The 27,933-nt window shown below is 40.6% G+C and overlaps 2 protein-coding genes across 3 annotated transcripts; one reads left to right on the top strand and one right to left on the bottom strand.

Annotated features, from left to right (window-relative positions):
- The first annotated feature begins 1,085 nt into the window (after window positions 1-1,085).
- Window positions 1,086-18,178, top strand: unc13d (unc-13 homolog D (C. elegans)). The gene is made up of 35 exons (XM_004557487.6): window positions 1,086-1,207; window positions 2,232-2,422; window positions 3,270-3,296; window positions 5,323-5,376; window positions 5,490-5,546; window positions 5,635-5,742; window positions 5,836-5,895; window positions 6,108-6,174; window positions 7,441-7,621; window positions 7,702-7,746; window positions 8,240-8,311; window positions 8,392-8,461; window positions 8,550-8,654; window positions 8,936-9,028; window positions 10,314-10,414; window positions 10,833-10,950; window positions 11,231-11,352; window positions 11,442-11,532; window positions 11,622-11,678; window positions 11,767-11,864; window positions 11,961-12,012; window positions 12,110-12,240; window positions 12,662-12,779; window positions 12,869-13,021; window positions 13,110-13,205; window positions 13,287-13,493; window positions 13,576-13,650; window positions 13,933-14,012; window positions 14,130-14,244; window positions 14,958-15,029; window positions 15,118-15,201; window positions 15,282-15,402; window positions 15,491-15,614; window positions 15,706-15,926; window positions 17,211-18,178. The coding sequence occupies exons 2-35, from the start codon at window positions 2,363-2,365 to the stop codon at window positions 17,321-17,323; spliced, it is 3,348 nt and encodes a 1,115-aa protein (XP_004557544.1). The 5' UTR covers window positions 1,086-1,207; window positions 2,232-2,362; the 3' UTR covers window positions 17,324-18,178.
- Window positions 17,345-27,803, bottom strand: unk (unk zinc finger). 2 transcript variants are annotated; one of them, XM_004557489.5, is made up of 15 exons: window positions 27,513-27,803; window positions 26,780-26,989; window positions 25,143-25,319; window positions 24,916-25,046; window positions 23,553-23,688; window positions 23,323-23,440; window positions 23,145-23,229; window positions 22,757-23,052; window positions 22,553-22,618; window positions 22,259-22,433; window positions 22,071-22,172; window positions 21,775-21,960; window positions 21,514-21,695; window positions 21,118-21,378; window positions 17,345-18,794 (listed from the first exon to the last, which is right to left on the bottom strand). In XM_004557489.5, the coding sequence occupies exons 1-15, from the start codon at window positions 27,659-27,661 to the stop codon at window positions 18,639-18,641; spliced, it is 2,430 nt and encodes an 809-aa protein (XP_004557546.1). In that variant the 5' UTR covers window positions 27,662-27,803; the 3' UTR covers window positions 17,345-18,638. The 2 variants fall into 2 exon arrangements, with proteins under 2 accessions (XP_004557546.1, XP_004557545.1); XM_004557488.5 differs by having other exon boundaries at window positions 22,259-22,442; window positions 27,513-27,802.
- Window positions 27,804-27,933: the final 130 nt, after the last annotated feature.

Below are 27,933 nucleotides of genomic sequence, written 5' to 3'. Positions count from 1 at the left end.
TAATACCTTTAAGCAAATAGTATTCTGCAACTACAATGTCAATGTCAGACATGACCTTGATAGCATATTGAAAGACAAGTCATTTTCTTTTTACTTAAAATACCCACTTGCGCCTAAAATGAAAGAAACACACTTCAGAATCATATCAGGCATTTATCCAGTTGGAGAATTCCTGCATAAAAGGTTTAATTTTGAGGCTGACTCTTGTGCTTTCTGTTCTTCCGATCCAGAAACACTAGAGCATCTATTTTTCACTTGTCAGTATGTTAATGCTTTCTGGTTTGAAATACACTGTTGGGTTTCACTCAGAATTTCCAATGTACCTGCCTTCACATCTAAGGATATTCTTTACTTTATGGACAATCTGGATTCTGAAATCTCAGATGTTGTCAATTTTGTAATAGTGCTATGTAAGTTTTTCATTCATTTATGTAAGTGGAAGAATGCCTCTCCTATGTTTACCGTCTTCTTGAATTACTTTTGTCAATACTTTAAGTCACTTAAGCTTATTTCAAATATGAACAAAAAAACTGCTGTACTATACTGTAAAATCAAAAAATACTTGCTCTTCTAATTTTCTTGCCTGTGTCAAAAGGTCTATGTTCCTTATTTCTTTACTCTAGAAACTTTTATTTTCTCCCTGTAAAGTTATGATGACTTGCTTCACCATCTTTATAATGTAAATTGTTACAATCCTTGACTTGTTTTGTATATGGAAATTTGTTTCAATTAAAAAAAAAAAAAAAAAAAAAAAAGTTGAAAATAGAGAATATATAATATAGTGAAAGCAATTACTGAAACAGTTTAAGAAAGGGTACCTTAAAGTAAAGACTAAGATATGGTTTTGTATAGAATGTGATGTCTTTGTGATTGATAGTGTTAGAAATAAGGTTTCTTTTTAACATTAGTTGCAATTGTACGCTCATAATAGAGTTGATACACTCTTCATTAGAATTATACAAGCTTTACTAATCTCAAGCTGTGAAGGGTTAACAAAGAGGCATGGAAGGAGTTGAGTGTTGAAAGTAAATTGCTTCACCTTTACACAACACAGTTTCAGATAGGACAGGCTGCTTGGCTTTGGGTGTCTGACAACAGGTGGTTCTAGTGGACAAGACATGGAGACTTTATTGTGACAGGACAAGATCCCTGAGTGGAGGACAATGACCGCTGCCATCCAGAAGGACTTCGAGAAGAACAAATCAGGGTATGTTGAGTCTAAACCGTGGCATCTCTCCATCAATAGCCAATCACAAATATTTCTTGTTTCCATGTGTCTAAGTATATACTTTGAATTAGGAATTGTGCTTCACTTCTCCGTGTGCAGACTGCCCGAATAGAGGTCCACAGCTATGCAAGCCAAATCTTTAACTGCCTGATAATAAAATACTGCAAATAGTGTCTCCTGAACTTCTCTCAATTAAAAAAAAAAAACACCAACTCATTAGCCAGTCTAGCATTGCGTGCTATATAGACGTGTCTGGACAGGCACCACTCTGTATTTCTTAGGCAAATGCCATTTGAGCTGTAAATGCTAGTCTGTGAACACAGATCCCACTAAATGATCTCAGGACCTTGCCCCTTACTCAAGGAGTCTGATCAGAAATATGTAGACCAGACAGTGTCCAGCTCTCGCTATTTAATTTTCTGGTACCTCCTCAACATTCTTCAGATTGCATTAAATGTGCCCTCCTGGAGAAACTAGATTACCTGTGCAACCAAAATAGCCTGCAGATACTGTCTTATGCTACAAGTAGTGACAAGGACACTAGCAAGAAGCAAAACAAGAGAATAATATCACAGGTTTAGTCGGCTGTACCGTTTTTTGGAGCAGCGTATATGAACTCATAGTGGAGTAGTATAATGGAGTAAGTCAACATTCTAAATAAACACAGGTAAAACTAACCACACTCCACAGACAGGCTGCACTGTCTCATGTTACACGCAGTTTCATTATTTAATTCATCATCTGTCAAGTTATGGAAAATTTGCTCCCAGGACATAAATTTTATTTCATAACGCGAACAGTGAATGTAACCTTTAAAGCTTGATTTACAACAAATCTCATGTCCTGAGATGTAAAACACTGTGTGTGTGTGTGTGTGTGTTGATGTTTGTATATGCAAAGGTAACAGGGAGCCAGACCAGTATTTTGTATTCAAACAAAATGTAGGGCACTAGATGAAGAAAAAGTCATAAGTCACAGTCATTGACATTACCACCTTCTACAGGAAGTGATGACTTCCGGCTGCTGTGTGACAGTTCATCGAAACACACCAAAGCACTCAGCTTCCCTATATCGCGCACACTAGACTCAGCAGCTCACGAGGCAGGAGTCTGATGATCTTAGATTCGCATCAATATGTCAAGTCAAAGTGAGCCCACGAACAAAGGAGACAATCTACTGCAAACACCTGAACAGGTAAGGACTACAGTGCATTTCAATATGTTGGCATGATTGTAGGCTACACAATATTTATTTAAATTTGATTCTCCTTAAGTTATTAACTACTTATGTTACACGGTGATCGGGCCACAAGCAAACTGATGATCCCTTCAAATATTTCTGCTCTGGGTTTGAAAGATTTTCCTGGTTTGGTTTTCAGTGGCTTGTTATACTAGCAAAGCTTTTTTGCATTTTAGGGTAATTATATAAAAATTAAAAGAAAAAAAAAAACATAAAATGGCAGCTACAACAGTGTTGTTGCATCCGAAGTTGAGTCACTGTCTCCAAATGGCTATTTTGAGATGCTGTGACTATGATTCATTATTATTTTAGGGGGGGGAAACATCAGATCATGAAGAATTAAACATATTTTTCACAAAAGTGTTTTGCAATCATTTACTTTTGAAGGGTTTGCTACATTGGTACATAATGAAAATGCTGTACTCGTGTGCATGTGCGTTTGTTGAGGTTGGGTACGTGTGTATCTGCATAATTATTTTCAGACTATGTTTATAACGATTCCCTTTCAAGTGAATTTCCTGGATTGTTGGTTTGCTTTTGCTTCCAAGTCAGTTTCATTATCAGTGACAGAGGAAGTCTCTTGCATAGGCAGGCCTTATCAGAAACTTTAAAGAAGCACTCGCATTTCTTCAGACCAGCATTGATGTACTTTTTGCACAGGAAGAACTTGTAGCGAAGGCTGTAGTGACTTGAGATCACATTTAAATTCCTGTTAGTTTCAGTTTGATTCAACTGAAGTAGTTGCTTTTTTTTACATCCATTTAAATGTGCAACATAAGCACCTTTCCCTTGTTTTTTCCAGGAGCATGGCTTACCAAGACTCAAACAGGTAAAAAAACACAAACAATTGGCTTGGCTTGTGATGAACTAAACCAGTGTGTGTTTTTGTGTGTGTTCGGGGGGGGGGGGGAATTTAACTAAACCAAACTAGCCAAACTGAAAGACCAGAGCCTAAAGACTCTGTATCACTGTTCTCAGCATGTTGACACTGTCATATTTATAGATAGTTAGATGTGTAATGGTTAGCAGGTTTATTGCTAATTACCACTCAAGGCTAAATAATGGAATGGATTTATATAGTTCCTTTCTAGTCTGACCACTGAAAGTGCTTAGACTACATTAAGTATACACTGCAACTACACAATTTACCTTTCTGTTATACATGATCACCATTTTTAGAAGTCATGTGATGCAAGATCTATTGATCAGTAAAAAGAACAATAACTTGTTGAGTTACTATTGAGATGTCTCTCTCGCTTTCTCAAAGCTTAGCTGCTGCTTTTGTTCCAAGAGGAAAAATAATCCCATCGCAAGTCATTATGCTACACTTGGTACAAAATGTACCCAAGTTTTTTACTAGTGGAGATTTCATCCTCTTGTGACAAAAACTGTTGTACTAAATTTTAAGTTAATCCCTCCGATAGCGGTCAAGAAATTTTATTGCAGATCAGCTTGGTTGCACTGGCTGAGAAAAAGTCAGATATCCCCCCCAGAATCATTACGATAAATCCTTTAAGAATAGCCATTTCGTTCTGCTTATCCAATGCGGGAAGGGTTGGAGCATATCCCAACTCCAAGAAGGAAAAGTCAAGGAACACATGGGACAGGTTGCCAGTTTATTGCAAACTTACAAACCAGAATTGCCAAAGAGAAATTAACCCACATATGTTTGGACTGGTGGAGGAAGCTCGAGTAGAGGCAACGTGAAGAATATGCACTTTTCACTTAACATCTGCAGACCTTGTGCAAGTCTGTCCTGTAGATATTGGGAGAAATTGCTAAATTACATTATGGTGATACTAGAGAATAAATCTGTAAAATTCATCTTTTGAGGACCATGAACATCTGTGCACAATTTCATTTCAATCCTTCCAGTCTTTGTCAGGACAGCACCTTCAAAAGTCCTCAAAGTCATTAGCAAATGTCCTCTGTGGACAATGTCAAAATGTACAAAATCTCAGGAATTTTTATAGGGAATTTGCTCAAAGAGCTGCCAATGTGACAAGTAGATATTGGACTATTTTACTGAATATGTTAAAGCCAGGAGGTCTCGTTATTAGAAGACTTTGAATGTGTGGACAATCCTTCCCATAGTTATTGTACTGGCTTTGGTACAGGAAAGTCCCCTCATGAACAGGGGAACAGTTACTAGCACATATCCTCTTCGAACAATGAATGTCACAAATGGTAAATGGCCTGCATTTGTATAGCGCTTTTCTAGTCCCTAAGGACCCCAAAGCGCTTCACACTACATTCAGTCATTCACCCATTCACCCTGGCGATGGCAAGCTACATTGTAGCCACAGCTGCCCTGGGGCGCACTGACAGAGGCGAGGCTGCCGGACACTGGACATCTTGTATAAGTCTGTGAATAGATGTTGGATTATTTTACTAAATAGGTTAACGCTTTGACACTGTGGTGGCACAATCGGTGTTACCCTCTGTACACAATGAATGTCTGTATAAAATTTAATCTAAATCTTTCCAACAGTTGTTGAGAACTGTGTTTCAGAATTCAACCTGGAGGTATTGCTAAAGAAAAAAATCAAGTTGCAGACAAACCAGAACACGTCCTATAAGAAAAGTGAATGTCAAAATATGCAGAATCTTTGTGGTAATTAGATACAAATGTATCTACATAGGATACTAAGAACTAAGGTATCTACATGAGGCAAAAAACAAAATAGAAATTTGAATCTATATTTTTCACTGTACAGAAATGATGACGTTTTAGATCGTAGATACGATACCTTCACTAACTTGAAACTCACTGTGATCCATTGTAATCCATTGTATAGTTTTAAAATGTTCCTTTCATGTCTGCTTTTTGACGTTTTCTGTGTTTCCCTTTCCAGTTTTCACCTGTGCATACACGTAAACTGGGGTTGACAAGGAAATTGAGAGGGAGGGTAAGTCACCCTGCATGTGTTTTAAATGCTTAAATTTCAGGTTAAAATTATGCATGATTCCCATATTTATCAAACAGAATCATGGAAACATAGTTTTCCCGTGTCTCCTTTAGGATTTTAAAGAAGATGAAAATCCAGAAGAGAAAGCAAGGAGACACAAGGAGATGGAGGTATAATCACTTCCAGTGTATGACTATGTTCAGCACATAAAATGGCATTTTCAAACAACGTTCTCAATCTGATTATGTCTGTTAAAAGCTCAAGCCTCTGTATAAGGAGCTACTGTACACCATCGCACACAAAATGGGGAAACCGTCTTCAAATGAGATTTTCACAGATGACCAGCTTCGACGGTACATCCGAGAGGTAAAAACGTACACGCGTGTATAACGGCACTCATAACTTTCCAACTGCGTTGGTGTGCAACTAGATGATTGTTCAATCCATCCTATCTACCAGGCTTTCACTATGACAGAATCAGAGCACGACAGTCTGCTGGAGAAAGTACAGAGCACAGAGGTGAGAAAAGGAAGTCTGCATACTTGTTCCAATAAATGCGATGCTGAAGACCACCAACATCTATTAATAGTAGTCATAAGAATTCTATTTTCCACTGTCTTTACTGTGGCAGAAATGATGTCATCAGTATGTTTAATGCTGCAAACAATATTACATTAAACAGTTAATGCTGTTTAATGTTGTTTTATTATCTAACCCTCTTATCCATCCAGCCCCCAGTATATTGTCTGATGGCCACTGTCAAGGAAGCCAAGGGAATTCTGGGAAAAGACATCAGTGGTGAGTTCTTGCCTTTCCCGTACAGAGAGGGGGTTATCACTTTTCAGTGATGTGATGATTGAGACTCCTTTTAATGTGTTTCTTTTTTAGCCAGAGATTCTATATCGATGTTGATTTCAGCTAGGCTAGACTTGACCAGACTGCACATCATCTTACTATTTTTTGTTTGGGGGTTTTCTTTCTTTCTTTTCTTTCTTTATTTTTTTAAAACAAAGAAATAGAAATTATACTATGAAAGTTATTAATCAATCAAATTTACTGTGTGTGATCACCTAAAAAAGTCAAACACCGAAAGTGCCTAAAAAACACGATCATATACATTTAATGCAAAAGCAGACATAGCTTCCAAATGGTAATGGATGGATTGACATTAAAAAGTGCAACTTTGGGTATTTCAGATTTTCCCTTTTGAGCTGGAATGTTTTAGAAAAGCTGAACATTGTGCCTCTTTGCTGCCATCTTTCCAGTACTGTGGATTATAACTAAAAGCCCCAAAACTCATGATATAAAATGATGATTGATGTCTAAAAATGTGATTAAATACTAGCAACTTAATGCTGAAGAATTGTCGTGTTTCCATTGTCATTGTTACCTTTTTAGCCTGTTAAATTAGCATTTAGCTTGTAAGCTACAATTGAAGTTTCTTACATGATGGTGGGGGGGATTGTTGTCTGCCATGTTCTTGATACAACCATGCTAGAGAAAAATGTGTATGACCTGATTGGTTAGCGGTAGTTCCTGGAGAATTCTGGTTAATTTCGTAAATAGACTGCTATTTATATAGTATCTTTTTCCTCAGTTAAGTCTCATCCAATGGGGTTCTGCATCTTACCCAAGGAAAACTTTGGGATGTGGACTGGAAGAATCAGGGATCGATTTGATTTGATTTATTTTGTAGACAACCCTAAACTGCCAGATGGTTATGCAGCAGTCTCCAGCCCTGTGTGACTGGGGTCTGATTCATTGTCGCCATGATTGTCACAAATCCGAAATGCCAGACTAGTTAATGTCGTATGGTTAGTGTTCCTCTGTTTGCAAATCCTGATAAGGTTAATAGTCTATAGTTTATAATGTGCATATTTTCTCAAAATGATTATCCTCAGAAAAAAAGAAGTGAAGATCTTGTGCCTTCCTTCTAAGAATCTTTAGTCATTCTCCTCTACCAAACGTGATTCATATTTGAATTTACTGAGTTTACATTTTTATGATGGTTAATCTCTTTTTGGAGGTGACTTGAGTTAATCAAAAACTGTTTGTTTTGAACAGGTTTCAGTGATCCATACTGTTTGCTCACTATAATGGAGGATGAGGAGGAGAGTCGGACTCGCCAGTCCAGAGCCAAACCCCTTAAATCTGTCGTAAAGGATGCAGTATCACATGATAAAATCTACCAAACAGACATTAAAAAGCAAACTCTTAACCCCATCTGGAACCAAACGTTCATACTGTGAGTCACAATTCTTGATCATTTCTGCTGAAGTAGATTGAAACGCCCACATTACCTTCTACTGTTTCTCTTCCTTTCAGAGAATTTGGACATTTTGCAGGTGCCAGCTTCCACCTTGAGATGTGGTGAGAAAAACAGAAACCTTCACTTTGTTTGTTTTAAAGTTAATTAATTATGCTTTTCCTTATCTTCTGTCAAATATATGGAGTTACAATAATTAAATTAAATGTGGTCAAAGTCTCAAATGATGGGTGAACAAGAGATTGTGCTACAAGTGAGCCCAAAGCTCGGGCTTGAGACTACTGTCCTCTCATGCATACAGAGCTCTAGCTGTGAGAACAGATGCCCCACCCACCTGCTGTTCCTAACATTTGTTTGTGAGAGGCAGCCAATCAGAACAAAGTGTGCTTGAAGGGGGCAAGAATGAGCTAAAACTGTTTATTTCACAAAGACGGCTAGCTGAAAGGATTAATAAGGATTAGCTTGAACTGCCCATCATGCAAAGCTGCTCTAGTAGGGTGCAAAAACAATAATATGGCATTTGAGATGAGCATATTAGATTCCCTATAAAATGGTCTTTTCACTGCATTCCTTTGTGCTGTGCCTTTTCTGCTACAGGGACAAAGATGAAGAGGTGTCACTCACACAGAAACTAGAGGAGTTCACAACCAACCTAAATAATTTAAGAAGGTATTCTACTTTCTCTGTGACTTACACATAAAAAGTTGATTATGCAAAACAGCTAAGTGTTTCTACTCGTACCTGTTTAGGATGATCAAGGAGGCCAAAAAAGAAAAAGGAACAGACGACTTTTTGGGAAAAGTCGTTATAAAACTGAAGGTATTAAATGATCTTATTTTTGTATCGTCTGTTTTTGCTCAGCGCTCTCTTTCCAGTCTAGTAACCATTTTCTATCCTCACACTACAGGAGCTCCACTGTACTGAAGACAACTGGTACACTCTGGAGCCCAGAACAGAGACTTACCCTAATCGTGGCCAGTGCCACCTTAACCTCAAGTTCATCCACAAAGGGGTAAAAAGATGCCCTCTTTGCAGTGTCCGTGTAGTTTTACAGAGCGTAGTTTTACAGAGCGTAGTTTTACAGAGCGTCTCTGTTAGAATAAATGAAGAAATGTGCACTCATGAAACCTCTTTGATGTCTAAACTTACTCAAGAAAGAGGAAGTGGATTCAATAACAGTGAAGTTAATGACACAATACTCTAATAGGAGAGACTTGCGCTTCTTGCACAACAGAGAACATAGCATTTATATGTCTAACAGAAAATACTTTCTATGTGTTGTGTGACTGACAGAGAGATGGGACCCTGAGCGCCGGCCGAAGCGCTTACGTCAACTACTGTGGCATTCTGCAGCAGTTTGTCCAGGCTTACATCTCAAAGCAACAGGTTAGGCAAACATCCTCTCAGCTCTTCTCAAAATCCTTCATCAGTCTCTCATTTCTCTCTCTTCGTGCTGTCTTTTTCTTCTTTAAAGGGACAGTTCACCAGAAAATAAACGTAAAGATGTGTACTTTTGCTTAATTACGTAGTTAACCCTAACCACTTCCCCTCTAATGCTCAAAGCACGAAAAGTTAATTTGAAAAACTCAATAAGTTTCTTTTTCTGTCCATGAAGCATAATAGATAATAGAAACAAAGTTCACTCGAAAAGTTCACAAACCTTCTTATGACCGTTTCATGTAGGAACCTTTTCCTTTACACCCAACTGCATCGAGTGTGGAGCTAGCTAACATTACCCATCAGCCAAGGGGGGCACCATCAGTGCTCGCATCTTGTCACAAGAGCAAGCCTCAAATTCTTTTGTAAAGTATTACGGTTGGTGGTTGTTGGGAAGAAAATAGTGCTTGCATGAAACTTCTCACTATTTGTTTCTGGATTTCTGGAAAGACAGTGATGGTGACCTTTTTATTTATTTTGTTTTATTGGATTGGATTTAGCCATTCTGTTCAGAAGAAGACAACTAATTTTACAGCTGGGATCTCCAAAAGTCAGCAACTCACAACAAAGAATATTTAGAGGAATAAAGCTTACTGTAGTACCGGAAATGTCTGTCTGTCTGTCTGCAAACTACACATTCAAGAGTTGCTCAACCAAACTTGGCACCCTTCATCTAAGTCCACTTAGAGATATCAGATATGTTGATGCCATCATGATGTTATTATCCTTTCTGATGATGTCAATGAGCCTTTATCCACCAGCAACACCTTATAAAAGCGTTTTATCATTTTAAGAACATGACAAAAACGTCTGATTTACATCTGAAAAAAGCTGAATTACACATGTCATATCATGATGCTATCCCATTACTCGGAAACCACTTATCAGCAGGCTAAAATGACCTGTTTTGAGTATTTATGCACCTATCACGCCTTAATAAAAGCGTCATATCATTTTAATTTGACAGGATCTCATTTATATCTACAAAAGTTGAATTATGCAGGATATGTCAGGATGCCATCACATTGCCTTTACAACCACCTTTTTAGCCCTTATGCACCTGCAACACCTTATAAAAGAATCATGACATTCATCTTTATATTTAAACAATTGCACGGATGGACAATCGAAACAATACTGCAGCACAGGCCTGTAGTAGTACTAAAAAATGTCTGGATTTGATTTTAGGGTGAACTCTCCCTTTAACCTTCTGATCTTGTTTTGTGTCTCTCAGAGTTCTGCCCCGTGGAAAGGGGAGTTGTGCGGCGAGGCCCAGACTCTGCTCGAACTGTACGCTACGCAGAACGACCTCTCACCTTTTCTTCAGGACCTGGCGTAAGCACCATATTTAACATGTTGTAAATTTCATATGAGAAGAAGATAAAACAAGCCCTGCGTTAGCTGAAGAGAATCATAAACTCTAGATCTATCAATCTATTGCTATATTTTTATCATTTATCAGCTTCCAGTGATGTTGCATCAGAGGTATGATGGACATATTGTAAGTCAGTGTGATCCAAGTCAAAGAATCCCCACAAAATGTAACTGAAACCTAATTACATTCGTCATTTTGGGATTTTACCAATACACATCAGTTAAAGACAAAATTAGAAGACTGTGTGTCAAAAACAAATTCACTTTAAAAATGGTCTTTCGAGTACATTAGTGCGGCTGTTAACCTTAGTCACTGTTACTGCTGTGCCAGCTTTCAGTTGTGCTTCTGAATAAATGTGGATGTGTGTGCCCCTGACAGGAAATGGGTGGCGTACAGTAAGTTGTACCAGAGCTTAGAAGTGGACTCGTCTGTGCTGTTACAGCAGCTCACGAGTATAGAATACCACTGGCACCAGCAGGAGCTGCCCTACCAACAGGTATAAGTGCTCAACTCACTGTCACACAGCTGCATAATTCAGAAGCAAATGTGCTTTACTGTGAGAATTTCTGAAAAGAGGTGAAGAGCTTTAACAGCGCAGGGACCTGCATACTTTCACTGCTAATGCAACCTAACTATGTCACCTACTTTTACTCGTCATCTCGCTTTAATGATGATTTTTCTGTCCTGTGATAGTCATTAATAAAAAAGTTAAAAGAAGCCAGGAGCTGACTTTCAATGCCAGAAGTGTTGAGGAAGGTGTTGCACTCTGTTATCAGAAACAGGAACTTGGGGACTCTCTTCACGGCTTCCTACAGTACGGCCTGTGTCTGGTGGCCAAATACAGAGACATCTTCCCTCCAACACCCAGCGCTACTCCGAAACTACACAGACTGCTCAGGTACACGTGGTTATAAGTGTTTACAGACTCGGCGGCAGAGCTGTTGTAGCTGAGGATTTTGATTATGAAGTACTTGTGCTTTTTTTTAGGATATTAGTCCAGATCTGTAAGACACAGGCTTTTCAGAAATTAAATCCAGCTCAGTTTGACCTGCATGATGAGGTCACCGATGCTATGCAGGTCAGTCATCATACTTGGGAGATTATTGCCATCTTAATGTTTATTACATCATATAACTGTAAGTACTCATCACATTACTTTTATATCAGAAAGGTACAGAGGACTGGTTCGTGATCAAAAAGGGTTTGCATCAGCCGATGACTAAGGTAAAGTCAAGCACATCATGAAAATCTTACCTGGCATCTCCATTTTATTGCACTACACTTACTATTTTTGCACTATGCTGTCACACAGGACCTCTCAGAGATTGGGAGCGCCCTCTCTAGGTTGATTGGGGAGGTGCAGGAAGACATAAAACACAACAAAGACGTTTGGAACAGAGTATTTGTGAGGTAAGAAGGCAATTAAATGTTATTTTTTACTTGGCTTACAGTAGCTTGAAATGAATGAAAACCTTCCCTGTTCTCATGATGTTTTTATCACAACAGTGCTGTGCAAGTTGATGTGTTCACTGTCACCTATAAGAGGTTTGACTCCCTGGTAAGTAGAAATGGAACAGTCCCTTCAAGCCCCGTCAACCTTCTTCTTAATGAATCTGGTCATTTCTCGCCACATTGTTCTCTCCTTTCCTCCACAGATTGCAAAAGAAATGAGGGAAACCTTGTCATTAATGGAGGATCAGATGGAGCAGAAACTAGCCAACAGCCTGTTCCCAGTTTATCTGAGCTTGCAGGCCATCTACAAAGACAAAGCTTTCTTACAGAAAAGGTCAGAAATCATCACACTCAGTGATCTATCTTATATGGCAGCCCTTCACTTGTCCCATCGCTCCAAATGTACCACCCTGTTTCTAAAACAGCTGCTGGAAAACCTCACAATTAGTCATATAAACTGTTTCCTTATCAAAAACCCTAAAGATTTTGTCAATTACATTGTGTTGGATACAAATTATTCCAATCACTGCCTTTTAATTGTATTAACATTACACGTGTGGGCCCAAATTTGCACAGAAACCGGGTTGTATTCATGTTTTTTAAAGTGGTGCTGACACTTCAGTTAAGCGTTCGATCCATTTTTTAATCTATTTATTTTTTGTTTGTTCAGCTGAAGTTTAAATTCCTTCTGTCAGTACTTTGGAGTTTAATGCAAGTAATGTAATAGGAGCTCAAGAGCTTGTTTGCCTTTTCAGGGGAGTGCTAGAGCTGTCAAACTTTCATGAGGGTTTCCGAGAGGCTCTGCCTTACTGGCTGAACCAGGCATTCAGCACCACTCAGGACAGGGTGGAGAGGGCTGTTCAGGTGGACCAGGTAAATGACAGAAGACTCTTATTGTAATGTAAATTTCTTCCACAAAGAAAAATGTCAATATATATTTTTAAACCCTTTCTTCTTCTCAGCTCCAACCACTGCAAACTGGTGTTGTACCAATAAAACACAGCTCCTCAGCAGTGGACCTGGTGGCGTGCATCCAGCCCATCTGCCAGCTGTGGGAACAGCTGTCCTGGCCTGACCCCGAGGAGGCTTTCATGCTCATGGTCAAAATCACCGAGGTGCATATATCAGATTATAAACTGGTTACATTACGTGATTGTTGGAAAGATTGTTGGTTGTATATCCCGGCTTTCTGTGTGTTTTCAGGATGTTTGTAAGATTGTGGTGAACTATTGTAAAATCCTAAAGGAGAGAGTCAGGGTGCTGTCTAAGAACTCTGACCACGGCTCTGCTATTAACATGGTAAGAAGAAGAAAACAACAAAAATAATCTATAGGAACAAATTAATGCTACAACCAGATTGTCCTCCTCCTCTCTGTGCAGTTGTGCGTGGTTGTGAATGACCTGGAGCACTTGCGGACTGTGTTGACCCGACTTCCCACGCAGCTGAACTGGGCAGGGCTTCGAGACAGGACTCACGATGTGATAGGAGAAAGCCAGTTCAAAAACACGCTGCCCTCACAGCTCCAGCAGGCCCAGAGCATCTTGGGCCGAGAGATCCGATCAGCTTTAGACACTCTTGGGAAGAAGGTATCGAAGACTAGAATGGAAAACTGGACAGTTTTTTAAAAAACGCTATATTTCACACATTTAAAATGAAATATCTCTTCAGTTAAACACAGACATTGAAACACACGTCAGAAACATGTCGACCAGACGGAGGATTCCTTCCAAATCCACAGAGGATGTGAGTCATGCCTGCTCTCTTCCAGTCTTTTGTCCAGTTTTCTCACCTCATCCCCAGTTGGTCACAGCAGACGGCTGCTCCTCCTCTGCCTAAGGTTTCTTCCTGTTAAAAGGGAGTTTTTCCTTCCCACAGTCACCAAGTGCTTGCTGATAGTGGGTCTGATTGTTTGGCTTTTCTCTTTAACTCACAACATAAATCACCTTGAGGGGACTGAATTGAATCAAGTCTATGTGAACTGAATTTCTGTGTTTGCCTAACATTTAGCCTCTTTTCTGTTCTTAGGCTGCAGCCCCTCTTATGCGCTACATAGAGCAGGAGCTGCAGTACATGAATGAAAACTTAGTTCAAGAGAACTTCAACAGGTACTGAGCCTAATGTCTGATAGCTCTGCTTGTGTTGTGTATTTTCCAGTAGTTTGTTTTCAGTGTCTCAAGAAAGTTTTCTAAAGAGTGTCAACTTATTTTATCTTCTATATCCAGTCTCCTGACTCCTCTGTGGAATAACTCAGTGAAAATCATCCACCAGGTGGCTAATCAGCATCAACTGCAAGAGGGGCTAATGGTGTTCTCCCAGAGGTTGCTATATACACTGCAGGTTGGTCCACAGCCACAGAAAACTGTCTGGCTGTCTTGTTATTTCTTTAAGCACTCTTCAGGAAAAGTTCTCCAATCTTCTTAACATTCCAAGCTCCTCTTTGAATGTTGGCTCCGTTCTTCTGTGATGTTGAGACTGTTATATCTCTCATGACCTCCTCTGTATATACTGATGAGAATTTATACCAAAAATATCGAATATCGATCCATCACTCAATAAGGCCTGTTGTCACTGATTTTCAGGAAGGTTCTTATGTAGTTTGGCATACCTCAGCATTTTTTCCTACCTTGAATATGGCATCTTAACAGCTACCCTTCCACTAAGAACATTTCTCATGAGGTTTTGGTGACGTGTATATTAACCAAGGCCTTCTAAAATGATCTCTCAGCTCCTGTAAGATCTTTGCTGGATTTTGTCCTCTTTCTTAAGGACGTGGCTTTGAGTACTGTTCATCTGCTATTCTTTATCATCCTTTTTGACTTAAATGGGGACCACTATTTACCAAATGAACATCATGTTGTTTCAGTTAGACTTTAAATTAGTAATTGAAACTCATCAGTAAGGTTACTGCAGTGTACCCAGGTTACAGATCAATGAAGCAGACGAGCTGTGACTGCTGGTCATTAGAACGACCATTTTGAGCGGACGTCATCAAAATAAAAAAACCCGTAAAAAGCGTAATAATTTATTTTTGCATTTCTTGAAAATGTCAGTGCCTTGAGCAGTGCTTCCACGCGGAGGGAAACGGACTTCCTCTGAATAAACTTCACTCTGATGAGTACAAGGTGAGTCTCTGCAGAAGAAGAAACTATTCATTTCACCGAAGAGTTTAAAACGATTTGACTTTATTATTTCACTCTTGTGTCTGTCGAGGCCCTCAAAAGCCACCTCACTCACCACTCCCTGAATAGCCAGCAGCTTGTGGAAAAGTACCTTGAAGGGAAAGTGTTTGAGCAGGTGAGTTTTGCAATAAACACTTATCACACAAATTTCTTTTGCAGCTCTTTTAGACTGTCACTGTCTCTGCTGATTTACAGAAAGCATACAGTGGGGAGAAATACGGCGCTGTCACCCTCCTAGCATCCTACAGAACATCAGACCAAAGACTCAGAATTGACGTGCTGAATGCAGTCAACCTCCTACCAATGGATTCTAATGGTGAGAACAGTTACAAACACATCCTGTTGATACAAACAGGCGCTCTAGATCCATGATAAGTATACAGTGACGTGTGCATTGACGGCAGGTCTCAGTGATCCATTCGTGCATCTGTGTCTGGAGCCTTACCACATCTTTCCCGAGGTAGAACCTCGCTGCACTCAGATCAAAAACTGCGATCTCAATCCCCTTTTTGACGAGGCATTTGAATTGTAAGTAGTTCACTCTCATACGTGAGCCTGTGTGGCTGTCTTCTTTCTACGTGTTTCATCTCATGTATCTGCCTCCCCTCCTCTGTCGTAGTCTGGTTTCACTGGAACAGTGTCAGGCCCACAGCGCTTGCCTGGTGATCACAGTCCTGGACCACGACACCTTGAGGTCAGACGACTTTGAAGGCGAGGCCTTTCTGTCCCTCAGATCAATACCGGGAGTCGCTAAAGAATCCAAAGGAGATGAACTCAGCTTACAGCCAAATAACGTTCCTGCTCAAATCCGCCTGCCTCTGATGCATCCTAAGCCTAACAGTACGTCAGTATGTTAAACTTACATCACAACAACAGATGCCTCAAGGCGCTTCATATTGTAAGTACTTGCCTATGCCAGAAGGTTTGGCATAGGCAGTCTCAAAAGCATGAACATGCCGTAGAACAGCCGTCCCAGCCTGTTTTGCACCACAGACCGACCTTTAAGGTGTCGCAGGTAAATACAACAAAATAAAACCAGTACTGGTACCAAAAAAAGAAGATTTGTTTCCTAACACGTGGGAAAAGACCAAGGGAAACCTAACAATAAAAACGATTAAAAAATAAAGCTAAAAAACGATTAAAAACCCTGAAAACCGTAAATTTGACACTCTCGCGGCCCGGTACCAAACGACTCACGGACCTGGGCACCGCTGCCATAGAAGGTCTTTAACCTATCAGCAGGGACAGTATCTGCTCCTTCATGGAAGGAGGAACAGGATGAGCACTGCCAGAGCTACAAAATGATCTCCAGCAGGCCACTGGTGTGAATGTTGATGACAAACAGACTTATTGAGGTTGGCATGAAGTCACCACTGGCTTTTCATAGATGAGAGCAGGTTAACCCTGAGCACATGTGACGTCCGGAGATGTCGTGGAGAATGTCTAACATTGTTAAAGGTGACCAGTTTGGTGGTGAGTCAGTGATGGTTTGGGAAGGCATATCCGTGGGTAGATACATAGACAAAGCAACAGCAACCCGCCTGCCATTAGGTATCAGGATCAAATCCTTGGCTCCATTATTAGACCCTACGCTGGTGCAGTAGGTCCTACGTTCCTCTTTGTGCACGGCTTCACAAGATAAGAGCATGCAGGCAGTTCCTCAAGGATGATGAAATTAATTGCACTGATTGGCCCGCACACTTGCCTGATCTAAGTCCAACACAGCACCCCTGGGACGTTATGCCGCCAGGTTGCGCCTCAAACTGTCAAGGAGCTCATTGATGCTCTGGTCCAGATCTGGGAGGAGATACCTCAGGACACCATCTGTCAGCTCATTAGGAGCATGCCCTAACTTCCGAGTATCATTTTAACTTGCTGCAATGAAATTTATACTAGCCTGCTATATCACTGTTTCACTTTGAAATCAGCCCTCTGTAGGTTTATAAGTTTCATTTCAATCTCACAATGTGGCATCCCTTTCCTCCCTAACCCATTAACCATATCACTATAGACATCACCATCACTTTTTTTCCATTGAGATCTGATGTGTTTTTAAAGTGTTCCTTAAATTGTAAATCATCAGTGGCACTCAAGCCTAACCCATGTTTGTGTGCATTTCTGTAGACAACAACATCCTGCGGTTACTGGAGTCCAGGAAAGGAGACCGGGAGGCGCAGGCTTTTGCAAAGAAGCGAAGACAGAGAGAGAAACAGTCACAGGAGGCCATTCAGTCATAATGAACACACAGAAACAAGCTGTTCCTCCAAAAATATACAATTTGTTTTAATGATCTGTACCAAAAACAATGAAAAAAATCCACTCAGAAGGAAACACTGGTGTTGCATGAGTTGTGTGTGGACCTTATGCTGAGCATGAGTTTACTGAAGACCATCACAGTGATCATGAACACTTTGAGCCTCACACAGCTTTACATACCTGTATGCTTCCTGATGCTTTGTCTAATCAGTGCAAGAGATAAGTATGACATCACTTAACTGTGTGTGTGTGTGTGTGTGTGTGTATATATTATATTATATAAGACTACATTTGACGCTGAAATGTCAAAGATTACTACAAATGCTAAAATATTGGCAGATAAACCTGTTGCGCGTTGATTTAAACACAGCAATGGGGCTGGTTTTAATAAAAATACTTATGTCTGAGTTAACATGAAAAAGTAAAAATTAAAAATATGTCTTTTCAAAGAGTACACAAGTTGACTATGTTTGCCTCGATTGTGTTAACATGCTTATTCTTCCAGTTTATGTAGAAGAATATTAGACCTGAGTGCTTTAAACAGAGGCCATCTGTTGTAAATTCAAACAAATATTCCTACTATTGTTTTTATATTTCTGTTAACAATGACCAGCAAATAATTTTAGCTAAAGACAGGGAGAAAAAAATGCAGTAAAATCTATAAATGTGATATCAGTAGACTGGGATATCTTCTTTTTGACTGTAACAATATAGACTCATTGCTAGATGAAACTAACCATGCCCTTTAAGTGTTTTCATTCAGACCTCTTGATTTTTGTTAGGATGGCTCAAAAATATTAAACAATAAATAAAAAAATAAAGTCAAATAAACTGCTGACCTGTTGCACATGGATGGAAAACACTCTGTTTAGAGTAAAAAAAAGAAACATAATTGAGAACTATTTGTGTAAATGTTTCATAGCTAGGGTTACACAAGAAATGACAGCAGGTCTTAAAGTGATTTTCACAACTCAGGGGCAGGTGGAAAGAACAGTGTTGCTGGTCAAAAGCATCATCTAGTTTAAAAAAAAAAGAAAGAAAAGAAATTGTTCCACTGGAAACATCATTCAAAGTTCCACATTAAGAGCTTTTACTTAGTGACTACAGCTCACCAAGCTGGCAATTTGTGAGTAAATCTCATCTTAGAAGTACACAACTAGGTCAGTGCTTGATTTGTTACCAAATAACAAAATGACCTCTGGGTAATTCTGAACTGTTGACACAATTCGAGGCTGGTGTCTGTGGAATCAGGACTGACTGGTCTGGAATCTGTGGTGGTCCCACTGAATTGTGAGGTCAAGAGAGCTGCTGTTCCAGGCTCTGTTCAGGGCACAGTGGGCAATCTGTAGAGGTGGAGCAGCCCTCACACTGTAGTCCATGGCCACAGGGCAGCGACACCGAGCCCTGCTCTCCACACGTCACGCAGCACTGTCTCTGTTTCCTGTACACCACCTTAATAAACACAAGAGGGACATGTTAACATCTCTTAAACTGGACAAAGACATTAATACATGGTTATGTTCATATACAGTGTTAGTGAATCATCAGGTTACTGGGTGTTTGTCAGTATTAGTCATACATACATGTAAGTTACTGTCACACGTGTCAGCCACTGCAGTACCTTACAGATATGTCGTTTTACAAGTCTTGTTGTAGTAAAATGCCTTTTATCTATAGTAATTTGTATCAGTATGAATAAAGTTAAAGACAATCTATCGTTCTTTCCTTTATTTTCTGCCATATATGGATGGCTACAATAGTGGAAACTCAGGTTAAATACAGGTAAAGGTTCAAATAATGAAGCCAGCACATATAAAACAAGTTCTATAAACAAAAGCTCATGTTTAAAACCTAAATCTCTGTATCAGACACTTATTTTTTGCTCTTGGCTCTGTAGGATGTCACACAGAGACAAGATCTCTCTAATATGGTCATGTCCAGAATTGTTTCTGAGGAGCAGCCAATCAGAAAAAAGTGGGCTTAAAGGGAAGCAAATCGAGGTTGAGCCTTACTTTCAACTATGATCATACAGTTTACTCTCACAGAGCCTAAAAACACAGAGCTGAAAGTTAGTATAATAGACCAAAAACATTTTTTTTGTCTAATTTTGAAGTTGTGGGATTTGGTTTCTCCATTGCCATACAGGACACCGGCCTGTGATGGGAACATCAGGGCATGCTCCAATCTGTTTTAGAGAGCTCTGACTTTCCAGAGGGCTTTATTTCTCCCCCCCTTATAAGTGAGATCAACATAATTACTTTGATGGGCTGCCTAATCTTGAAGAATCTGTCTCAACTTATTGAATTGGCCATAACTAGGAATGAGTCAATTCAGATCTTAGGTTATTTACGTCACCACAGCCACACCCTATTGCTGAAAGTATTCACTCACTCATTCAAATAACTGAATTCAGGTGTTAAAATCCCTTTCATGGCCACAGGTGTATAAAATCAAGCACCTGGGCATGCAGACGGCTTCTATAAACATTTGTGAATGAATCAATTCAGAAGCGGCTCAGCCACAAAGTAGCAGTCCACATAAAATCACAGAGTGGGGTCAGCTGAGGTGCATAGTGCACATTGGTGTAAAGCACCTCAGCATCCACCACTGGACTCTAGAGCAGTGAGGGCGTGCTCTCTGGAGTGATTAATCGTGCTTCTCTATCTGGTAATCTAATGGGTGAGTATCCAAGGAGAACAGTACTTGTCTGACTGCACTGTGCCAAGTGTAAAGTTTGGTGGAGGGGGGATTATGGGTAATGTTTCAGGAGTTGGACTCAGCCAGTGAAAGGAACTCTTAAAGCTTAGTATACCAAGACTTTCATGGTCCTAACTTTGTGGGAACAGTTTGGGGATGGCCCCTTCCTGTTCCAACATGACTGCTCCAGTTCATAAAACAAAGCCCCCAAAGACATGGATGAGAGAGTTTGGTGTGGAAGAACTAGACTAGTCCTGACCTCAACCTTTGACCTTTGGGATTAATTATACTGGAGACTGGAGCTGTTATAGCTGCAAAGAGTGGGACAATATAACATATGGTGAAGAATGTTTGAGTTCCAGAACGTTTTCAGTTTTGATGCTACCTTCAAAAAAAAATGAACATTTCCCTCTTGTTTGTGTGACTTTTTTTTCTAAAACCCGGTTGCTCGTTTTCTGGTTGTGGGTGGCACTGTCCCGTTTTCATGTTTCATGCTAAAAAAAACAATTTCAACACAATTTCAGAATTATATTAACGCTGCTTTCCTCGTGTAGCCAAGATTTCTAATTAAAGTCTAAGTGTGTGATGGAAGTTTTGATAGAAAATTAGGTTAATAAAAAACATGAGATCACTAATTAAACTACTGCACTTCTGTTGCTAAGAAGACAAACTGGAGGAATGTGGTGTGACTGTAACCCTCACTGTGCTTCGTACCATTTCAGATACTAAACAATGACCCTTCATCTACCATCTTTGAGATAGGCTGGCCAGCTTTGTGTGTTAGCCTTCTTACATGTGCTATCAGATATGAAATATCACATAACTGGGACATTTTATTTTTTTCTTTTAAGCCAGTATCAGTATCAAAACATTGATACTACTTTTTTTGACTGGTAAGATAATTTCTGAGGATTTCTGAGTAAGCTACTGCCTACTTACTTAATTAACTAAACATCTAAACTCCTTAATGTTCTATGTGGCCAAAAAGTGTTGGTTAGCTAGAACACTAGAGTGGATGCTATTCGACTTCGAAACAAGCAGTGTGAGGCTAACAGGTCGTGGAGGTTGTGGGTATTACCTGTTCCACAGCATGTAAGCAGGTACAAAGCTGAGCCTGTAAACTGAGGACCGACTCCAACGGCAGCCGGTGTAGTAGCTGGAGTTGGTGCAGTGACAGATGAGGATTATCTCCGCTCCTTAAGCTCTCCAGCGCCTCCTGCAGGAGAGTAGCTTGTCTCTGCGCCTCCTCCTCAGCCTGCCTGGCTCTTTCTGCTTCCATGGCTAACCGCGTTGCATGGGCACGTGACTCCTCTGCATCCGCTTTCAGTGCTGCAAACGACTGCGAGAGAAAGCAGGCGGAACAAATGACGTGCGGTCCAGATTGGGATTTGTTTCTTCTATTTCTGCAGGTCACGGCACACAAACTGCTGCTTCAGGGACACGCTCGCATTTGCATGCCCCACTACCTACCTACCTGAGCTGTGTGCCTCCAGCTGTGACCCCACTGCTTCAGTGTCCTGTGAGCTTCCTCCAGCTCCTGTTTGAGCCTGGAGGTCTCTGCACAAGGAGCAGAGGGCAGTAGGGTAGGAGGTGTACCAGGAGACCCCTGGCCTGATGGGAAGTGCTCCCAGATATTAGTACTCATACCATTCAGACCTACAAAGAAACAATTAAATATAAGCAAAATCATGTTCTGTATGAGACTATTTGATCATTTAAACAAAAATCTACAGACCTAAAGAGCTATGAGATGGTCCCAGGAAGCTGCTCTCTGATTGGCCAGGTTGGGACAGATGAGTAGAGAAGAATGGTGAAGCATGCGGCCTGACTGGGGGAGATGGTGAAGGTGAGCTAAAAGCAGCGGAGCTGCTAAAAGAGCCTGGGATGTTCACTGGGGCAGAACTCTGAAGCTGGCTACCTCCTGTAGGCCAAGAGAAAAAGAAATGATTTTTACATACATGTACATAATGTTTGATGTCAGACAGATATTCGCATGTCGATAATTCTGTGTGTGTTCATGCTTTCAAATACCGAGCATGACTCCCACACTGGGCAGAGCAGAGCTGCTCTCCAAGCTTCTCTCCAACGCCGACACACCAAAGTCATTCAGGTCGAGATCATCCAGGGCTGATTCTGTAACACATAAAACACCACAACTTACATATCTACTGTCACAACTGCGAGATATGTGGATTTTCTTTTTTTTCACTTTTACTTACCAACAACTGATTCCACCGTTTCACTAGTCGGGTAAAAGGGCAAGGCATTAGCATTCATTCCAGAGGATATGCTGGATCCTGGGGGTCCAAGCGGAGCAGGGCTAGGTGGTGTGGCTGCCAGACTAGAGGGGATACTGGAGGACAGACTCAAAGGGCTGCCAACTGGCAAAAACACCTGAAGGTCCTTATGAAGAAAAAGTGAAGAAAGAAAAAGAAAAGGTTTTGTTACTTTAACAAATAAATAAGCAAGAAATACATTTCAAAATGTTTGATCGTATTAGAAAACAAGAAAACCTGTTTGTTCTGAGTTGATGCTAGTTCTCTGTGCCGCTGCTCTAGAGCAAAACCCCTTTGTTTGGCCTGAAAAATAGTGACCTTAAATAAGCAGGACAAATATTTTGCAGTAATGTCGTCATTCTAGAGATTATATTTCTTCAGTATATCTTAATAGGAACTCATACGACCACGTTCCCTTTTTCGCATGCGCGTCCTTCTTACCTGATCTTCCCTCTCAAAGCCAGGTGCCCTGCCGTACCCTCCCTCTCCCGCCCACGGAGACTGAGGTTCTGCAGATCCACTCAAGTCCTCACACAGAGACAAAACGCTACCAAGAAAGCCCCGCTCTGCTACACATGAGCCTGCAGAAGGAGAGAAGGGGTCCGACATAGAGCAAGACCCCATGCTGTGACAACCGGGACTGGCAGAAACCTCCTGGACAGGAATAGGGTCTGGAGGCCTAGGGGGTGGAGGGGAGCTGGGGTTGGGGAATGATGGTTCCTCTGGAACAAAGGGCTCTGGAGGAGGAAGAAAAACAAAAATTACAAGTTGACTCATCAGGCGCCTTGGGTTTCTGAGACATGATCACAGGTGTTTTGTGGGGATTTACTTTCAACATGAGCAAAGGCACAGAAGGGCCCTCTGGGACAGCTGCCACACTGCTGCATGTCATTGCACTTGGTGGATTTATAGATCTGTAACCAAAAAAAGAAAAAAAAAAGACACTGCTTCACATCTTGGGTGATTTCCAGTCAAGTTCTATAAAATTTCCTCTAAAGGAGACAAACCTCTGGGTGGAACTGTTGTTCTGTTCTCGTGTGGCAGTACTGACATGACTCAGCTCCCTCACATTTACTGGGATCTCCCCACTCTTCACTTTGCTTCACCGCAGGACATGGCAACGCTCTGCGGTGGTAAGAAACAAACAATTTGCTTTAACAACTGAGCCCCAATTGAGCAACAACAATAGCCTCATGTTTTAAATGCCTTCTTTCTTTAGCACAATGAAACACAGCACCTGTATTTGTGCTTGTGTGGGCTGCGTCTCCTGTCTTTGCTGTTGTGATAATACGGACAGGCATAACCTTGACGACACAGGCGAGGTGGTTTCTTACAGAGCTCCGTCTTGTAATGGGACAGCACGTAGTCATTATCTGAGGAGACACAGAGGAGAGAGGAAAGACACAGTGAGGCAGGCAGACTGTAAGGGCAGATCAAGGGAAATTAGGTAAAAATATTTGACCTTACAGCAACTGGAAATCTATATAAACAGACAATCTCAAAATACAGCCCAATATGGATGGTGATTGGACCTGAAAAGATTCAAGACTTGTTCAAACTTGTACGTTATCACAACCTTTGAAAAACTGATATATACATTTAATTAAAGCAAAAAACATGTTTTTAAATAACATTTAAGAGGTTTTGTAAAAACACAACCTAATTTACTTCACACCTGTAAGCACTGTTTAACAAACGGCATCATATCAGATTTCTAAAAGGATACAACAGAGTTTTGGAAACTGAAATCTCTGCAGAGGATTAGAAATCAGTTTGTGCTGTAACTCAGACTAACACATTAGAATAGGTTCATGCAAACATGCATAACTCCAACCAAGTTGAATTGTTGCAAAAACGCTATAGCAAACATATGTTAATAAATGTACGCAAGCTAAGGTAATCCTGTATTACTGTGTTTGTCAGTGTAGGAAGACTAACAATTTTTCATGTTCTTATTAGAAAAGAAATGTAGAGATCCAGCTCCTAGTAGTCCAGTTATTTGTAACTGTTAGTCTGTCTGCTTATCAATCTTGCTTATCAGTTCCACTTGCACTGATGCTACAATCAGCTGATTTCAGTTCATGTGTTGGAGGAAAATAGTGGCAGTCTACAGCATGGATATTTGCATTATGCTGCTAACACAACTTCAGCTCTTTGCAACCATCTGCACAGACAGCATGCTAACGCTAAGCTAGCTAAGAACCCACAGTGACGTTAAAGCAGAGTGAGTGCTGACCCCAGCCCACCAGCCAGACCCTAAGCTTCAACAAGTAAACTGATGAGCAGTCAGGCTACAGCCTCTGTTTCTACGTCTTCATGTTTCTAGAATCACTGTGGTGATCGCTTTAAGACTCCATGTCCTGGTTTTCATCTTTGCTTTGTGTTCTATTAAGAGAGTTTTTGTGTACTACTAAGAAACGATCTACAGCTACTAGCTACATCCCCACACACCAACGCAATCCATATCCTAATGACTACACACATATGATCTTTCTCTTAGTACTTAGGTAGGAACACAAAGCCGATAGTACATAGCAAAGATTGAGCAGTGAGCTGTTTTTCTGCCTGAATTCCTCCTGAAGTGGTGTTCCAGATGTTACCTTGCCAGCGTGGCTCCTCACTCAAGATCTTCTCTATGAGGGCTGTACTCGCTGCCTGTCCCGACTGCCCATCTCCTCCACCTCCGTCTGTGGTCCCTGAGCCTCCTTGAGACTCCATCACCTGCATTTCCCTGTGTAGCACGTAATGAGAAAAAAAACTTTGTCAACACACAGCCACACACATAGAAACTACTTCAAAGATCGCTTCCATGTTTTATTTGGTGTACCTGATGTCATAAACGGGGCTGCGTAGGTCATGTGATCCGTGAGCAAATGCACAGTGGGAGCCGTTCTTGCTGCAGTGGCCTTTTGCATCAGTTTCATGGATACACGATCCAGTTTTATAGTAGCGGAGATGGTACCTGCGCTCTGTGTCACCTGCTGTTCGATGCAGAAATGGGCACCTGGAATGTAGAAAAATAAAATTCAAAAATGTTAAATTATTTATTTAAAGGCATGCAAATCATGCATACATTTCAATGTTTTTTTTAAATTATGAACTGTTTTGTATGGATAGTATTTAAAAAAAAAAGGTAAAGAAAAACACACTTCATAATTCTTTGTTTGTGGCAACTGCTGATGTAAATAGGACTGTGAGATGTTTTAAGCACACAACATTTAAAGGACACTTTTGTATTCTGATTTGAAGCTCAAATCACAAAATATATACCCTTTGCACCTTTATCCATAGGTGCCAACCAGGACTGTACTGGTAATCAGACATGACATGTAAATATAATTTTTTATGTTTTTTGTGTCCATATGCACACAGCATACAGGTCGGCTTGATGGGCCGCTGTGCACTCTAACACTACCCTACAAGCACTGACAGCAGCCCATTGGTTCATTTGTATTAGAATTTGGATTGCCCCATCACTGGCTCGCCCCTACCTTCCCTGTGCAGTCATGCACCTTGTAGAATAGAGTTTAGTGTGGAAGAAGTGGTTGATAAAGATGGCTAAACAAAAGGTAAAGCATGGAACTGAAAAGCTGAGAGAGAAAAAGAAAGAGAAACAAGAAATAAATGCAACAAAATGTGCCAAAGTAAGCAATATGTTAGCAGCTGCACCGTCAGTAGTACCAGCAAAAACTAGTAAGAAGTCGCAGTCACAAACAGTTGCTGCTGCAAGCTTTGGAGAAGTGCAGGAGGAGGGACATCAGTCCCAAAAAGAGACTTATGAAGAGACAGAAGAAGGGGTCCGTGGTAGGAAAATAGATGGAGGGACATAATTAATTAAATAAATGGGCTACTTTGACCATAACTAACCACAACTAAGATGCCATTATATGGTGGGCTGCCTGAACCAAAAATGTCACAGAACAGGAATCATGTTGCATCCTTTAGATCTCCATTTTCTTTGTTAATATTAAAATAGGTCATTGTGAGGATTGTACAGCACATTTCACTGGAGGAAGACCCTCAGAGTGACAGTACAGGTGCTAAAGCATCTACTAGACATACATCCATACAGTTTTGGCCCATTTGTGTTCCGAATTACCACTTTGATGCTTTTAATGGAGATAATAAAGGTCTATTGACATTCAGAGACCTACACAATTGCACAATACGCTTCATAAAGAACTTGAATTTGACATTCTCCTGCCAGATTAAACTTGAAAGGGCTGCTAAAACAACAACAAACCTGAAAATGTGGACATTTAGTTAAATACTATGTCTTTCTGTTTAAATTAACCTTACAGAGACTATACATACCACTAATATAGACCTTCCCAGACATGGTGTGGCCAGTTATGCCATTCAAAAACAAAACTTCCCCCTTACACAAATCCCTATTTTTGTTTCTGTTGTAAGTATAATCAAGGCAAGTATCTTGTGCTAAACTGAAGCCTTTGTTACACTCACTCATCTCCGTCGGGGCAGGTGCCTGTTCCCTCATCATATTTGGTACAGTAAACATCTGGGCTGTAGTTGAAGGTTCCGTCCCGTCTGCGTATTGGCCTGCGGCGTCGCTGGTTCAGGAAGTGCCAGTGGAAACAGGAAAAAGGACGGTGCTGTGTACATTTATGTTGCACGAACAGGGGACACTGCTCCGTTCTAAACTCCTTCAGATATCTGGGAAAGAGGTGAGCAGCCAAAGAGACTGAAATATGTTGTTGTACGGTGTCACCATATTTTGAAGTGGCCTACACAAATAGGAATATATTGATATCATTGAGTTTTTCACGAAGATAATCTCATAAAAATAATTACTGTTTTAGCGCAACACAGTCTCGGCAGCAGTGAGCAAAATTCCTCACGGAGATTTTTTTTTTATATATATATATATATATATATATATACTTTCACAACACAAAGACTTAATGAATGCTGCCGTGACACACACACAACAAAGCACTTAAACGATGCTCCACCGCACAGCCTGTAAGAAATGGCTACTGTTAATGTCCAACGTTAGGCCTCTTTATGGAGACCTACAGCGCTAAATAAGCACATTATTTGCTTTGTCCATTTTACGCAGGTTTACTATTCATGGAGTTTCCTTAAATACATTTTAACAGTTGTTTTCTGTGTTTAAGTGCACGTGAGGTTGTGTACACTTGTGTACACAAGCTAATCCCGCTAACTAGCTACGTACGTGTAATGTTGAGGTTTCTCGGGCTGCACGTTCAACACGGTTGCAGGAGATGTTGACCCCCCTGCAGGCGAAGACGAAGAGGACGAAGAGTGTCCTCCGGCACTCGTCGCTACCGAAGATGACGGGGGCTGTGGATACGTTTTAGACATTGTACCCTTCTAAACCCTAACAACAAGAAGCTTGTTTTTAGCTTACTGGCTAGCTATTCTCATTAGCTTCGAAATCCGCATTCTGTGGCGATGTGAGCCTGCGCAGGGCAAGAGGAAGTAATAGCAAAGGGACAACTAATAACACGGAACTATGGGATTTGAAGTTCAGTTATAACGTGACTAAAGCTGTGATTCAAAACTAAAGTGAAAGTCATAAAACACTCAAGATATTAACTGTCACATTGTCACAGAGTTATGGCATTTGCACAAAT

This window comes from Maylandia zebra, linkage group LG8 (assembly GCF_041146795.1).
Source record: "Maylandia zebra isolate NMK-2024a linkage group LG8, Mzebra_GT3a, whole genome shotgun sequence".
NCBI lineage: Eukaryota > Metazoa > Chordata > Actinopteri > Cichliformes > Cichlidae > Maylandia > Maylandia zebra.
Note: the sequence above shows the minus strand (reverse complement) of the source record. Positions and strands in the feature narration are given on the sequence as shown.

Excerpts from the sequence above, each read along its gene's own strand:
- unc13d (XM_004557487.6), top strand. The coding sequence starts at position 2,363 with ATGTCAAGTCAAAGTGAGCCCACGAACAAAGGAGACAATCTACTGCAA. Across the intron at positions 11,679-11,766 it reads TGCATCAGCCGATGACTAAG|GACCTCTCAGAGATTGGGAG; the intron begins GTAAAGTCAAGC and ends GCTGTCACACAG. Across the intron at positions 15,202-15,281 it reads AAGGGAAAGTGTTTGAGCAG|AAAGCATACAGTGGGGAGAA; the intron begins GTGAGTTTTGCA and ends GCTGATTTACAG.
- unk (XM_004557488.5), bottom strand. The coding sequence starts at position 27,661 with ATGTCTAAAACGTATCCACAGCCCCCGTCATCTTCGGTAGCGACGAGT. Across the intron at positions 26,990-27,512 it reads GAGAAACCTCAACATTACAC|ATATCTGAAGGAGTTTAGAA; the intron begins GTACGTAGCTAG and ends CCTCTTTCCCAG. Across the intron at positions 23,230-23,322 it reads AACAACAGTTCCACCCAGAG|ATCTATAAATCCACCAAGTG; the intron begins GTTTGTCTCCTT and ends TTTTGGTTACAG.